The 15,632-nt window shown below is 41.3% G+C and overlaps 1 protein-coding gene across 2 annotated transcripts in view; it reads left to right on the top strand.

The window, feature by feature from the left end:
- Slc39a8 (solute carrier family 39 member 8) overlaps positions 1-15,632 on the top strand; it is a 54,379-nt gene that overhangs the window by 22,594 nt on the left and 16,153 nt on the right. For both annotated transcript variants that reach the window (XM_038311170.2, XM_038311171.2), the window contains exons 3-6: positions 3,879-4,041; positions 8,327-8,496; positions 9,283-9,405; positions 9,879-10,049. In XM_038311170.2, coding sequence (XP_038167098.1) covers positions 3,879-4,041; positions 8,327-8,496; positions 9,283-9,405; positions 9,879-10,049 — 627 coding nt within the window. The remainder of the gene's footprint in view (positions 1-3,878; positions 4,042-8,326; positions 8,497-9,282; positions 9,406-9,878; positions 10,050-15,632) is intronic.

Below are 15,632 nucleotides of genomic sequence, written 5' to 3' on the forward strand. Positions count from 1 at the left end.
GCCTCCATGGCAAAGTCCTATGAGTTTGACTTGAAAGTAGTCAGTCATTAAGAGTGGGAGCATTCTCCCTAAATAACTTCACAAGTTCTTTAGTAAGGAGGAGATGAAGGCCCCATAACAATGACCATCAAGGTTGAGGCCTGAGGTCAGGCTAAAATTTAACCAAGAAGAGAGCCCTTGTAAGTTTTGGAAGACTACTGCTTCAAGTCTTGCCACATACCTTGGGAGTCATCATAATAAGAATAATTGTTATAGTAATAATTTGTTACACAGATTTCAGTTGTATAAAATGCAGAGGGAGGAACTTGTAATCGTCCCCACATCCTTTCCTTACATTAATCCCTAGTGTGCCACAAAGACTTCCGGAAATGAAGCAGAGAAATTTGAGATGGGATGAGGAAGGAGCAGGGGCACAGGCAAAGAGACATGAAGTCATTTGGTGAAACGATTCTGAGTATAATTCGGGGGCTGTGTGTAATACAGTCTAAACCCCCTTTACCATTATGGCTGCCTTTCCTTGGTGTCTTGTGTACATAAGGGGCTTCAAACCAGTTTACCGTGGCTGAGAGGAGCGAATAGCAACCCACTGATGTCAGGGTGTTTGCAGATGAGAGTTAGGTCCCTAGAGCACAGAGCCTAGAAGGTCATAGTTTGGGTGGGACCCTAGAGAGTAAGAATACCTGTTAGTAGGTAAGTGTGACAGTCTGGGGACGTGCAGTGAGTCTTCAGGACATGTCGTTTGGTGCTATCACCCCTGAGTTGTTTTACCACAACCTCTTGTGACCCTGTAATTCCCAGAAGGTACCACTCATTGTTTGGAGGTAAAAGGATGTGCTCCAGAGGGGTCAGACTTCCTCAGCACTGCCACTGGTCCAACCGGTTTTGTGCCTTCCCTACAGAGGCACTGGGCCCCAAATTCTGTTTGCTTCTCTAGTGGAGACTCTGCCCCTTCATAGACATTGCCTTCTTTAGTTTGGGGTTTAACTTTAGTAAATTAAGACTGAAGCAGACAAAAATAGGCCAGCGTTCAACTTTATTTGCCTTCTATTTCTTTGTGGATGAGCAATTTTCAGCCCATCAGGCCCACATTGATTCTGTTTTGGCACATAGTCTGTGCTCATCCTCTTTCCAAAAGGCAAGCGCAACTTCGAGGTTTGCCATCTCTCTGCCTGTTGGGTGGTTGCAACGGTCAACTACTGTAGTTTCTGACCACCTGCCCAGCAAAAATTCTATATAAATACTGACAGATCATGAATTCTAAGTTCTCTCAAGGTGTTCATTCTATTCTCATTTTATTGCCCTGATTATTTTTCCTGATTGCCCACAGGAGGTTTTAGAAATGCATGATGGACAATTAGGGCATTTTGAAAGGCTATGGCATTTAAACTGTTACTTCATGAAGAAATACTAACTATGCCTTAGCAAGCTGACTTTCTGATCTACAATTTGGATCTAAAAAGAATTCCGTAATAATTGTCACGTTTTGAATGTCTTAGGGTTTGAATTCTGACAAGTCTTTGAGCATTATTTATAGCTTGCTTTTCTTTTTCCTTGGGATTTTATTTGGAGGAACTGGAAGATCATGTGGGTTAAGGCTCCTTTGCTGGGAACCAGTACCGCCTTGTGTTTGTGTTGGCACACCTGTTAATGACTGGAACCAAGACTGACCCAAGTATGCTCTGTAGGTTTTGAGTCTGGCAACTTTGCCTCTGGGCATCCTCCAGGTCAGGAATGAGCTGTACCTTCTTACCTTTCTCCAGCTGGCTACCCAGCTACTTCCTTCTTCTGTGAGTCTAGTGTTCTGTGCTTGCAGCTATAGGAATGCCTATTAGGAGAGAGCAGCGTTGGGTATTTGGGAGGTTTTAGAGAGAGGAAGTGGAGGGGAGAACTGGTATGATATTGAAACCTCAAGAATTAAAAAAATCTTTCAAAAAATCTGAACATGCATTTCATGTAAAGTAATTGTCATCTCAGTTTTTGACAGTTGCATGCAGTTTGCTGTACTTGATGTCTTTACATTTTTTTCCTCGACAAAAGCATTGGTCTCCTTTATCACTATTTAGAATTTCTAATTTCATTGTTTCTATCGTGAAAGGTATTAAAGTGTTTCATGGTCAAATACATTGACTTACAATATTTATTTTTCTTTCTGTGTATCTGTGTGTCCCTTGCTTGTCTGTATGCATACCCTGCGCATGCAGCCCCATTGCTGCCGGAAGAGGGCATCAGATGCCCTGGAGCTGGAGTTACAGGTGGCTGTGAGCAGCCCTGTGTAGGTTCTGGGAACTAAACTCCAGTTCTCTGCAGGAGCATAGAGAGCTCTCCACTGCTGAGCCATCTCTCTGGCCCCTACATCAACCTTCACATTCTCAACACCATCCACGGGGCATTATTCAGGTCAGGCTGCCATGGCAATATGAAGTGCCTTAGCCAATAGAAATTAATTTTCTAGTTGTTCTAGGGATTGAAAGTCCAAGGTCAAAGCGCTAGAATGTGAGGTGATCTGTGGCTCATAGACGGGCTCCTTCCAGCTGGGCTCTCTCTAGTGTCCCTTCTCATGGGGCGCTCATCCACTTGGACTAGGACCCTTCCTGCATGGCCTCTTCGAACCCTAATTATTTACATGAGACTATTTCCACATTATCATCACCCTGTGGATTAGGGATCTGACATAAATTTTGAGGAAAACATTTTTGTTTATAGAACTAAAAGCTAAGCTTTTAGTGGGACTGGAGTATTGACTGAAACGCACAAAAAATATTTCTCAGGCTTCTGTTTGAGAGAGTGAGTTTGCCCACCCTTTCTAATTTTATAGCATTAATTTATTATTAATTTATTATTAATTTATTATTATTTAATCCGTTTTGTTATCTTCTTAGGGATGCAAGTATTCAGAATATAGTTTACAGTGAAAATGCACTTGAGAGTAAATGAGCCTTTAAAAATTATCTTTGAAGAGATTTCTTTTTCTAATGCAGATTCTTTGCCTCATTAAAAAGCTAATGAATTTCTAAACGGCCCAGCACTAGCTCCAAAACTCTCTGTAATATAGAAAAGCTACTTTATCATCATTTAGATTAATGCATATTTTAGTAAACAATAGTTTGAGCTAAGATAGATTTTAAAACTTTTTTTTTTTTTTTTTTTTTTTGGTTTTTTCGAGACAGGGTTTCTCTGTAGCTTTGGAGCCTGTCCTGGAACTAGCTCTTGTAGACCAGGCTGGTCTCGAACTCACAGAGATCCGCCTGCCTCTGCCTCCCGAGTGCTGGGATTAAAGGCGTGCGCCACCACCGGCTTTTTATATATTTGAACTATTATTGCTACATGGATAAATACACTTTTAAACTGCAGGACTGTAAGGAACCGAATATCTTTCAACACAGAATGCTAGAAAGCTACCCTGACAGCCCCTCAAAGTGTCCATTTAAACAACCAAAAAGGTGAATTGAGACAATGACAGAGCCCTGAGTCCAAATGCCACCAGTGTGCTTTTGCTCATATCATGTTTTATGAGTACTCAGACTTAGTGTATGCCAGGCTAGTCCCCTACCCCTGAGTTATGCCCACAGCCATCTCTTACTATTAGTTTTCAAGTTACTCCTCAACTTCTAAACCAATTTTTAATCTTACTTTCTTTTGTTCACATTAGATATGCTGTTGATTAAATAATCCTTTTGCCATTTCGTTTGTTTCTTCCTAGTATTAGGTTCACCGTTGTGGAGGTTCGTTCATTTCTGTAGTGGGCTCTGGTGTAGAACCAGCGCCGCCGTATACCCGGATGGAATGTAGTATGTCTCCTTAGACGCTAAGGCTTGGAGTGCTTGCCCACGCGTGCTGACCGCATCACCGCTGGTGCTCCTGTGTTTCCTCTGTTTCAGTGTTTGTCCGCAGAAGACATCTTTTCTCTCCACGGCTTCTCAAACGCTACGCAGATAACCAGCTCGAACTTCTCTGCCATCTGCCCTGCCATCTTACAGCAGCTGAGCTTTCATCCCTGCGAGGATCAGGAGAAGCACAATGCGAAGCCGAGTCTTTCCGAAGGTACCTAGCAGCCGCCCCCTTACCTCACTCCCTCGGAAAGTCTGAGAGGCAGCCAGAGATCAGGCTCACATGCACCCTTTTCTTGTTTATTGCTTTTAATTAATTTGTGAGAGCCCTCCTGGTAAAATAAGATTCAGCCAGTGTTTTGATAAGAATAGTGGAAACTCATAAGCTTTGTAAGCAGCACTCTTCCCCTCGTGGGATCAAGACTACCCTTAGTATACTTTAAAACTCCCAATCTAATCGTCGTCGTCGTCATCCTCTTCCTCTTCCTGGTCTTCTTCCTCTTCTTCCTCTTCCTCTTCCTCTTCCTCTTCCTCCTCCTCCCTTTTCTTCTTCCTTCTCCTCCTCTTCCTTCTTCTTTTACTTTTTGAGTTTTTATTGTATATACTCACCAAACTTTGTGCTCTGTTACATATGGACTTTTTTATACAAATAGATGTTGTACGTTGATCACATTTATCCCCCAAACTGCCCTCCTTTTTCCCTTCCCACTTTCTCCATACCTACAGTCTTCCTTGTTCCCCTAGATCAGGGGTTCTCAACCTTCCTAATGCTGCAACCCTTTAACAGAGTTCTTCATGTTGTGGTGACCTCCAACTATAAAATTATTTTATTGCCACTGCAGTTTTGCCACTGTTATGAATGGTAATATAAATATGATATGCAGATATATGACTGAGACCCACGGGTTGAAAACCACTGCTCTAGAGACTTTTATGACTACAGCCACATCATAAAGATAATTTTATTTGTCTGTATGCAACCACTTCTTGATTTTAAGCCATATACTGTGATGCCAGGTTGCATATTATTTGGCTTAATTGATGAGTCAGTTTTCTGTCACCTTTTGCTGATTGTGTTATTTTAAAACTTGTCAATGTGTCTGCAGTTGTGATAGACGGTAGAGGGAAACTAATGTGTTTCTAGATGAACTCTTAAAGCCTGGAGTTGCTAACCCTTTAGCATTTGTAGATGGAAGGAGATGCCAGAATTACAAAGGTTGGCTAGAGCCTGTTTACATTTCTAGAAGCCTTTCACATTTTAATGCTTTATACTTTACTCTTGAAAACAAATGCAGCAGAACTTTATAAAAAATATTTATTTATTTATTTATTTATTTATTTATTTATTATACAATATTCTGTCTGTGTGTATGCCTGCATGCCAGAAGAGAGCACCAGACCCCATTACAGATGGTTGTGAGCCACCATGTGATTGCTGGGAATTGAACTCAGGACCTTTGGAAGAGCAGGCAATGCTCTTAACCTCTGAGCCATCTATCCAGCCCCCAGAAGAACTTTTAATATACTAGCACTTACTGGGAATGCATACTAATAAAGGCACAGACTTCGAAGTCCATTTTCTGGCCTTGTTGGGAGCCTGTTTTGACCTCTTTTTACCTCAGTTTCCTCAACGAGTCTAGCTCCTTTCTCACAGTGTTGCTGTAAGGATTAAATAACAATGCTCATAAAGTACCTCGGATAACATTGGCTTCAGTATTGCCCACAGTTTCACGAAGCGTCACCAGTAAAGGAAAGCTACTGAGATTCCAAAGCGTTTCTAAATCTGGGTGTGGTGGCTCAGGCCCACAGTCCTAGAACCTCCGGGCCTGAGGCAGGAGGATCACCGTGAGTTCAAGGCCAGTCTGGGATACAGAGGAAGAGTGTGCCAGAAAAGCAAGGAGTGAGAATGAGAGCAAATGATGGAAGGGGAGACAGACAGAGAGAGAGAGAGAGAGAGAGAGAGAGAGAGAGAGAGAGAGAGAGAGAGAGAGGAAGAGAAGAGAGATTCAGCTGTTCAGGTTACTCTATGTCAGACGGGGGCCAGGAGGTGAGAACAGGGAAGGAGAAAGCAGGAAGTGAGAGAGAGTTTTGGGTCAACACCACCAAGTCATAAAGCGGAAAGTAAACAGTTTTAGTTACAAGATCAGAAAGGCTCCAAATATTTGGACAGAGAACCCAGTAAAGGGAGTGGAGTGCTTGCCTCAGCTAACCTGTTTTGTTTGGCAATGCATTGTCATTTGGGGTGGCACTTAACAGCTTTATTTGAGTGTGGTTGAGTGGTCTTGAACAATTATTCAGTGTCTTTCTGCCTGAGTCCCTTTATGTGTAAGCTGGGTGTAATCATCACTTCTTTGCCATAGGATTGTGGGTAGCACCAAAATGAACCAATGTATGTCAGTGACAGGAACAGTACTTGGCACAGCTTGAGAAGATTGTGTCTGATCTTTCCGTGTATGCACATGTACGTGTGTGTGTCTAGGTGTAGGCGTGGAGACTATATACATGTATGAGTTGGAGTGCCCTGATGTGTGCATTTGGGGTCAGAGGAGGAAGTCATTTGTCCCACTCTGTGGCTCTCTACCTTGGTCTCTAGAGGCAGGAACTCTCACTGAACCTGGAGTTAGGCTGATGGCCACCAAGTCCTGGCAGTTCTCCCTGTCTCTGTTTCTCGAAACACTGGTATTGTAGGCATGTGTGGAACCATGAGCTTTTGATATGGGTGCTGGAGAGTTGAACTAAAATCTCCTTGGCCGTGCAGCAAGTGCCCTTCTCTGCAGATGTGTCCCCAGCTGCTTACACAAGTGCCCACAGCACAAGTGTCCACAGGTTTACTGTACTCCCCAGCCCTTATCTTTCTCACAGGAAATTGAAAACAACCAAACGTATAAAATTTTGAATATAACTTTTCACTGTTTGCAAGTTGAATTCAAGGTCTTTCAAGGGACTAAAAAAAATCAAAATAAACCTAATTCAAAGGGGGCCATTATTAAAAATGGTCTGAACAGATTTATATTGACGTTTTGGTGTGAAGATGAAATAGTCTCATTTTTCAGAGATCTTTCATTTCACCAGTTTTTTTGAAGTTGCCTTTCATTTGCTTTATAAACCACGCTGTTATATACAGTTAATGGATGATAAATTAGCTTCTTTAGAAGAGAAATTAATCATATCTTAGCAGTAATTTAAAGGTCCAAAACTGCCTTGTTTTTGGAAAAGTTCATAGAGTGCTATTTAATCTAAATAAGATGTAAGAATCATAGATTCTTACTTCAAGCATCCTTGAAGAGTGTGCTGTCCATCATCACATGCCAACGATGGAGCTGTGAACTCAGAAAGATGAGGTGGACGGTGCTCATGAGTTTCTCTAGGATTGCAGGAACAGATTCTTTTTCTCTGCTGATTTAAAGAATAGAAAAAAAAAACAGAAAAAGAAAGATCTCAACACTTGGCCATGTTTCGTTGGAAACATGTCACACACACACACACACACACACACACACACACACACACCCCACATACTAGACACACCACATACCCACATACATACCACACACAGCACACATACATCACACCCCCAATCCCCCGAAACACCATATATACATACTATACACACCACACACATATAAACACCGCATATACACACAACTCATACACACCACATATGCACACCACACACATACCACACACACACCATGTATACACACCACACACACACACTACACACACCACATACATACCACACACAACACACACACACACCACACAAAACACACACACACTACACACACCACATACATACCGCACACAACACACACACAACACACACACACTACACATACTACATACATACCACACACAACACACACACATCACACCCCAACCCCCCAGTACACCACATATACACACTATACACACCATATACACATAAACACTACATACACATACCACTCACATACACACCACATACATGGTATGTGAGTGAAAGATGAACCACCTCTCTCTGTTGTCAGCATCTCTCACATCTTCATCTGGGCCTGGCAAGGCGAGTTTGCGCAATGCAGCGTAGGGCAACTTAAGCCACAAGCACAGTTTGCTATCTCCTTTCCCATCCATTGCCCCGGCTAACCTTGAGCTTGCTATGCAGATGAAGATGCCCTTGGAGTGGTGCTCCTCCTAATTTCACCTGCCAAGTGCTGAGATCACAGGCATGTACCACTATGCTTAGTTTATGAAATGCTTGACTGGACTCAGGGCCTTGTGCATGATAAGCAAGGGTTGTACCAACTGACCTATAGCCCAAGCTCCTACCAATGTTTCTATTAATTTTCAGTCTGCTGTATGTATTCTCTCAATTTTCTGTATGACTTTCAATGAGAATTTTAGTTTCGAAGAAGGTATTTTTGAAGGCTTTAAAGAAGAAATGTTACAGGTTATTGTGTAGCAATGCACTTGGCTCCTTGGCCGTAACTCATATTTACTCCTTTCCCTTGTACCTGTAGTCTGGATCTACGGAATCCTGTCGGTGACAATTATTAATTTGGCATCTCTCCTGGGATTGATTTTGACCCCGTTGATAAAGAAGTCGTACTTCCCCAAGATTCTAACTTATTTCGTGGGGTTGGCGATTGGGACCCTTTTCTCAAATGCTATTTTCCAGCTTATTCCAGAGGTAAGGGGTTGGGCCGTGTGTTTCTGTGAATATGTGCTTATTTTGAACCTTTTAGTATGTCATGCATTTTAGTCTTCATAACCCTCGCAGCATTTTATGATGGGTCTGTAAGGCTCTGGATAGAGAAGGCAGAGCCGCAGTGAGTGGCAAAGGTTGTCTTGAATATCAAGGAATGTTGGAGTCAGAGACAAAGCGACTGTCCTAGGAAGGCATCAGGACAAGCTCAGACAGCGCTAGGACGGCATCAGGACATGCTCAGACAGCGCCAGGGCACCTCGGAGGACTCCACACCTCACTCTGCCTTTCATTTGGCAAATTTAAGTTTTCTGCAATTTGATTGTTTATTGTTTTCTATAGATTATCAAAAGTCCAAATTATTGAAGGTAGACTACAAATTCCTCCCTATACTTACCATAGGCCTGCAAGATGAGAGATTAACTGTGTGTGGTTGACAGAGGCCCCTTGTATGTATGTATGATACATTTAGCACAATGCAGTATTCTCTGTATGTGTGTTTAGCATCTTGTCTGCTTCAGAAGTCACTCAAAGCAAATGTTCCTGTAGATGTTCCAGACAGGAGCCTGTAAGAGCTGGTGGTTTTAGTTCACAGGACAACTTCTAATAGGAAGGTTTTAATACATCTGGTTACTCATGCTTCAGAGTATTTGTGTGAGGGTGGACTTACAACTTTGGGGAAAATTGCATAGTGAGAAGTTATGGTATTGTTTTCCAGTAATCAATTAAACTACTTGGTTTTGTCTGAATTGTCCTGTTCCCCCTTCTTAGGCATTTGGATTTAATCCCAAAGTTGACAATTATGTGGAGAAGGCGGTTGCTGTGTTTGGTGGATTTTATATGCTTTTCTTTGTTGAGAGAACACTTAAGATGCTACTGAAAACATACGGACAGGTAAATGGTCTTGACCGAAGACATTTGATATCTTGCTTTCCCAGGATCCCCAACAAAGGCAAGAATTGTGAACCATACGAACAGTCTGACTCTTATACTGGCAAATATAAAGAGAATAAAAAAATCAATATATTGGCATGTGTATTTGGAACTATTAACCCTGATTCAATGCAAAAGATATGGATAATTTTGTATTCCCTTTATATTCATCATACATATATATGTATATATATGTATATATATATGTATATATATATACATATATATATATATCCTAACACGGAGAAATCTGAAAACAACCACATAATCTCGTACATGAGAATCTGTTAAAAGGAGAAATGTTAGCACTTTAAAGAGATCACATTATAAATAGATATAAAAGTTTGTCTTTTATAAAATGAAAAACAGTGGACTATCTTCATATCTGCATGATCATTTTCTTCTTATAACCTTCTTGTTTTATCCACATGCAGAACGATCACACCCACTTCGGGAATGATGACTTCAGTTCTAAAGAAAAAGCCCATCAGCCCAAAACGTTACCGTTACCTGCAATCAACGGTGTGACATGCTATGCCAACCCTGCTGTCACAGAGCCCAATGGACACATCCACTTTGACACCGTCAGTGTGGTGTCCCTCCAGGTATGCTCTGCCGATTGCGTGTTTCTCTTACTCTTCCGTGTGCTTTTCACTGTGAAGACAGGAGGGTTCTCATTGTGTCAGTGTTTCATATGTGTTAGGCACACCTTACCTCTGTGGGATCAGCCTGACTCTTTCTGCTCTCCTTCTGGATGCTTAAACACACATGTTGAAGGAACACGGACGCTTGGTCTTGGGGCTGATTGTTCTCTAAGGCTGTTTGACATACACGAGCCTTTCAGTTAGACTCACACAACATAGTCAGTAAAATTAATTCAGGACATTTCTGACACTTCAGTACTTTCAAGATCCCAAACTAAAGGATCCTCTGTGTGATTTTTGAAACTGCAAGAAGATTGGAAGATTTGAAAAGTTGTGTTCATTAATTGATTGACATAGAATTTATATTTGCACTGTCTGAAGAATATTAGTGGATACCATTTTTTTTTTTTTTTTTTGTTTTTCGAGACAGAGTTTCTCTGTAGCTTTGGAGCCTGTCCTGGAACTAGCTCTTGTAGACCAGGCTGGTCAGTGGATACCATTTTTAAAGCAAGTATTATACACCAGGTAATATGCGAGGCAATTATTGATTTTTTTTAATCTCACCTACTTTTTATAACAACGACTGAAAGTAGAGGTTACTCTGTTGAAGGAGACTGCTTGGTCGTTCTGGTTGTACTGCAACTCAGACCCGAAATAACCACACAGAAACTGTCTTAATTAAATCACTGCTTGGCCTATTAGCTCTAGCTTCTTATTGGCTAGCTCTTACATATTAATTTAATCCATCTCCATTAATCTGTGTATCACCACGTGGCTGTGGCTTACAGGGTAAAGTTCCGTCCAGCGTCTGTCTCTAGGGGAACTATATGACTTCTCTGCAACTCCACTCTTCTTCCTCCCGGCATTCAGTTTAGTTTTCCCCACCTAGTTATGTTCTACCCTATCAGGCCAAGTCAGTTTCTTTATTAACCAATGGTATTCACAGCATACATAGGGGAATCCCACATCATTACTCTTTATGTATTACGACTATTTTCATTTCAAGTGATAAAACTCAAACTCAAATTGTCTGTGACCAAAGGATTAATTATTGGAAAAAAAAACCAATGTCTTGTATGGGAAAACCAAGGTTCCAGGCCAGCAAGAACCCTGGAACCATCAGTACCACCAGCAACCCTTCTTCCTCTCTGCAAATGTCTCAGGATCATATTATTCCTCTCACCCTGGATGGTCTCCTTCCACAAGCGGGATATGTAACCACTGACAGCTCCTAGGACTTACATCTTATAATTTCAGCATTTAGGATGAAACCGACTTCTTATTCTTAAACCCCCAGTTCCTTGTAAGCACTCCCTTGGTCCACTTTCTGTTAGAAAGCCATTTTAGAATAAACTAGGTGTCTAGATGGCCAGGCCTCTCGATGGGCTTTGAAGGAAATACAGGAAGTTACTTATTGTAATGCAACCAATGATGCTTGTAACTAAGAATACAGAAATGTCTAAATAGAAAAATTTACATCATCCTTACAGTTAACATTTTATTGAGTGCTCCAGGTCTGTGACTTTAACAGTAGGCTAATCTTACTAACTCTATAAACTAGAGGACAAATACTGTTTTTATCAGGCTTCTAGGACTTTGAGATGTTAACCAGCCCAATATAGAATACAGATGGAGCAGACTGTTGATTAAAGAAGGGTTCTGGGAGAACAGGGCTGCTGGTAAGTGCTGTAATTATCATCGGGCAGATGGAGGGAGGGAATCTTCAGTGTGACTCAGCCAGTCAACGCAGATTCCCAAGTTACAAAGTCAAGCACAATAGAAAAGTGAGCAATTGAGACGAGAAGGCAAAATAACCGAGAAACATAAAAGACAGAAAAGAAATGTTTGAAAGAGGTAGTTACGGAAGAAACTGGGGAGTTTTATTCTGGAAAGAATGCATTTCTTTGTCATAGTGTTCTCCCACTTGATGAAGGTAAATTCTCAAGTGTGTTTGAAGCAGCTTTGTGTTATTATTAAACTAGTTGGAAATTATCTCAGGTAGTGTAATGAATGGTGATTTTAACTAAGGTTTCTTAGAGAACATGCTCATGTTCAAACAGATGATTTCTTGTAATAGTTAAGGAATTACAGTGAACATTTTTTAAGTGTTCCAGGTCAGTGTTGAAACAGTTGAGGGCTGACCTTAATTGATCCTCCAGGGCTAAGCACAGTTAAGGCAAGGCTACTCACTTAGAGGTGTCAATCAAGCCAAGGACGTTAAACTTCTGAGACTTGAAACTTGGGTTGCACTGGGCTATTTGATGCTGTGTTCTTACATGTTTTGGGGGCTCTTCATTCTCCACAATACTGGAAGCAAGATGATAACATCAACTCTTCATTCAGTATGTATTTATTTTACTAAGAGGAGAGAGATAGATTAGCTCAAGAATACTGTTTTTTGAGGATATGGTCATGCAGGGCACAATAGAGGGGACATAGAGAACAATAACCAAAACCTGCCTTCCACTGTGTGTCTAAATCCTAGCTGCCTTACACAGGCTTTGGCAAATAATGGATCCTTGTGAAATCATGGCTGAACTTTGATGAAAATTCCAGAAGAACCAGTCAACTATGCTGCCAACTTCAACACTGATTAATGATTCTTTTAAGCCAGACATGGAGACACAGGACTATAATCTCAACTCTTAAGAGGCTTACACAGAAAAACTGCAAGGTCAAAGCTAATTGGTATTCTCTCTCTCTCTCTCTCTCTCTCTCTCTCTCTCTCTCTCTCTCTCTCTCTCTCTCTCTCTCTCTCTCCCCCTTCCTCCCTCCCTCCCTCTCTTCCTCCCTCTCTCCTTCCCTTCCTGCTTCCCTTCCTCCCTCCCTCTCCTTCCTTCTTTGTTTCCTTCCTTTCTTTCTTCTTTCTTTCATTTCTTTTTTTTTCTGTTGTTTTGTTTTTTGAGACAGGGTTTTTCTGTGTAGTCCTGGCTGTCCTGGAACTTGCTCTGTAGACCAGGCTGGTCTCCTTGAACCTGGAGATCTCCCTGCTTCTGCCTCCCAAGCACTGGCATTAAAGGTGTGCACCACCCATGCCTGGCACAGACACTGATATTTTGTCGGGTTTGTTTTGTGAACATTTTGTTGGTGGGATAGTCATGGAAGAACAAAGGTTTAAATACACGAGCCAGTGTACTACTGTAACCGGAGGCTTTTCTCTGTATTGCCTAAGCCCATTGTAGTGGTTTCTTTCCTGCCCACTGGTCCTGACAACTGGTTATAGAATAATCAATCACTCAGAGGCTAATAGTGATGTAATTGCTTGGCTGATGGCTTAGGCTATTACTGGCTAGCTCTCGCTTTTAAATTAACCCATTTTTAATAGTCTGTATATTGCCAAGGGGCAGTGGCATTACCTTAGGTGTTCCGGCATCCTGCTCTATGGGCAGCTTCCTGGCAGCTCTCTCCACCTCGCCTTCTTTCTCTCTCTAGCTCTGCTTGGATTTCCTGCCTAGCTATATTCTATCCTGTCGTAGGCTCAAACAGGTTCTTTATTAACCAATGGGACACACACAAATTTGCAGATTAGAGAAGGACATTCCACACCATACTGCCGTAATAAATAATACTGCATAATAAATAAATATTTATTTATTATGTATACAATATTCTGTCTGTGTGTATGCCTGTAGGCCAGAAGAGGGCACCAGACCCCATTACAGATGGTTGTGAGCCACCATGTGGTTGCTGGGAATTGAACTCAGGACCTTTGGAAGAGCAGGCAATGCTCTTAACCTCTGTGCCATCTCTCCAGCCCCCATACTGCCATTTTCTATGTTCTTTAGATTATATAGAGATGTAAGTAGAACTTAAGAAACAGAGTGAAGGGCCTGGTGTGACTCCACGAAGCAGCAGATGCTGTGGGGTCAGCTATAGTGGTCATAATAAGAAAGTGCTTTATAATACTAAATGTTATGAAGAAAATTTGTTCTAGATAACTCCATTGAAATTCTAGAACACAGTATAAAAATTTTGTGGTTTGTTTGAATTCAAGTTCAGGAATTGAATTGGCAACATCAGATGCTAATGTTTTAACAGAGTTAGACTTTTTTTTTCCAAAATTGAAAATAGCAAGAAACTATTGAAATTATGAGTTAAGAAAAGTTTAACTTGATATGACATTGATAGGACACAAATTAATAGTAACCTAAATTTTAATAGCATGATTCTTGATTTGTTATGAAATACAGGAAGACTGAAAATATTATAAAATAATTAAAATGCATAACTAAGAAATGATGTTTTTTTACTTTTTTCAAACAGTCTGGCTTATCAGCATGCAGATTGTTTAAATTTAGTGAGTCTCTAGTATTTTGTCTGTGTTCCATCATATAAAACCAATAGCTTTTGACAATTTAAAAACACGTTATCATCAAAACATGTGCTTATCACAGATGTTAGAAGGTAGATGAGAGTTTCATTTATAGCCTTTAGACAAACTCTGAGATTTCTTTGCACCTAGAGAATGGGAAACAGAGCAGTCTGTGTGATATGGGTATGTGGGTGTGGAATGCCCAGCCAGTCACTTAGCTGTCACTCGATCGGGGGACGCATCCCGCCTTGAGGTTGGTTTGTTCTTTCCTCTGAGACGGAGGGTCCTGTTTACCTCTGTCTGTGGAACATTTCCTCCTCTAGGACACACAGCTTGGGAATGACTGCTGCTAGATCTCGAGTCCCTAGGAATACCAGATTCTTGATGGTGTGTGTTAGCACTGCCAGGCCACTAGAGGGACCATCTGGCTCACTCCTCGGGCAGTCTGCAGCCAGTCTCCTACTTATTTTGTAGAAAGAGAAAAACAATTACTCTGCCATTTACAGAAGTTGATTACTCTGCGTGTTATGTTTACAGTTGAGGTACGATGACGTGGGATTTGTCCATAAAGTAGGTGATGTCAAGGAGACAGAGGACATCAGTAGCTGATATAAAGTCATATTCCGTAAATAAAAAGTGTTTTTGAGATGCTTGGGTCTTTGCGAGAGCCTTACGGATTTAGACACATGAAGTCACCTAGTAAGCCCTTTCCAAGTACCCAATGTGTTTCTGGTGATCTTCTAAGTCCTGGTAAGCTGTCAGAGGGATGGAGGAACACACTCTCTGCACTTTGGTATGCAATGTTAAAATGTTACAGAGAACTGGGCCACTAAAAGCACTGACCATAGGTCTGTCTTCAGCGTGGGGCTCAATTTCAGGCTTGTTTGCTTTGCCTGTGAACGAGGCTCTTGGGTAGAACTTTCCCAAAGGAAACTCTCCACTTACCAGTGGTGAGGGTTACCTGGCTACAATGGCTTAGAAGAAAGGAACTGGGGTTCCCAATGTGCTCCAAATGGACTTATTACCAACTAGTTCTTTTTTTTTTTTTTTTAAATTTTAGTTCCACTCTACACTCATGTGGTTGGCCGCATAGCAAGTACTTACTATTTTTAAAATTAAAACAGTATTTTTTTTTTTTTTTGAGGCTGGATCTCTTCAAGTGATCCCAAATACTGGGCTTGCAGGAATGAGCCACACTCTGGCTCTGGGTGCTGTTTTAAATCATATGATTT

The sequence above is a fragment of the Arvicola amphibius genome, chromosome 14, assembly GCF_903992535.2.
Source record: "Arvicola amphibius chromosome 14, mArvAmp1.2, whole genome shotgun sequence".
In the NCBI taxonomy this organism is placed as follows: Eukaryota; Metazoa; Chordata; class Mammalia; order Rodentia; family Cricetidae; genus Arvicola; species Arvicola amphibius.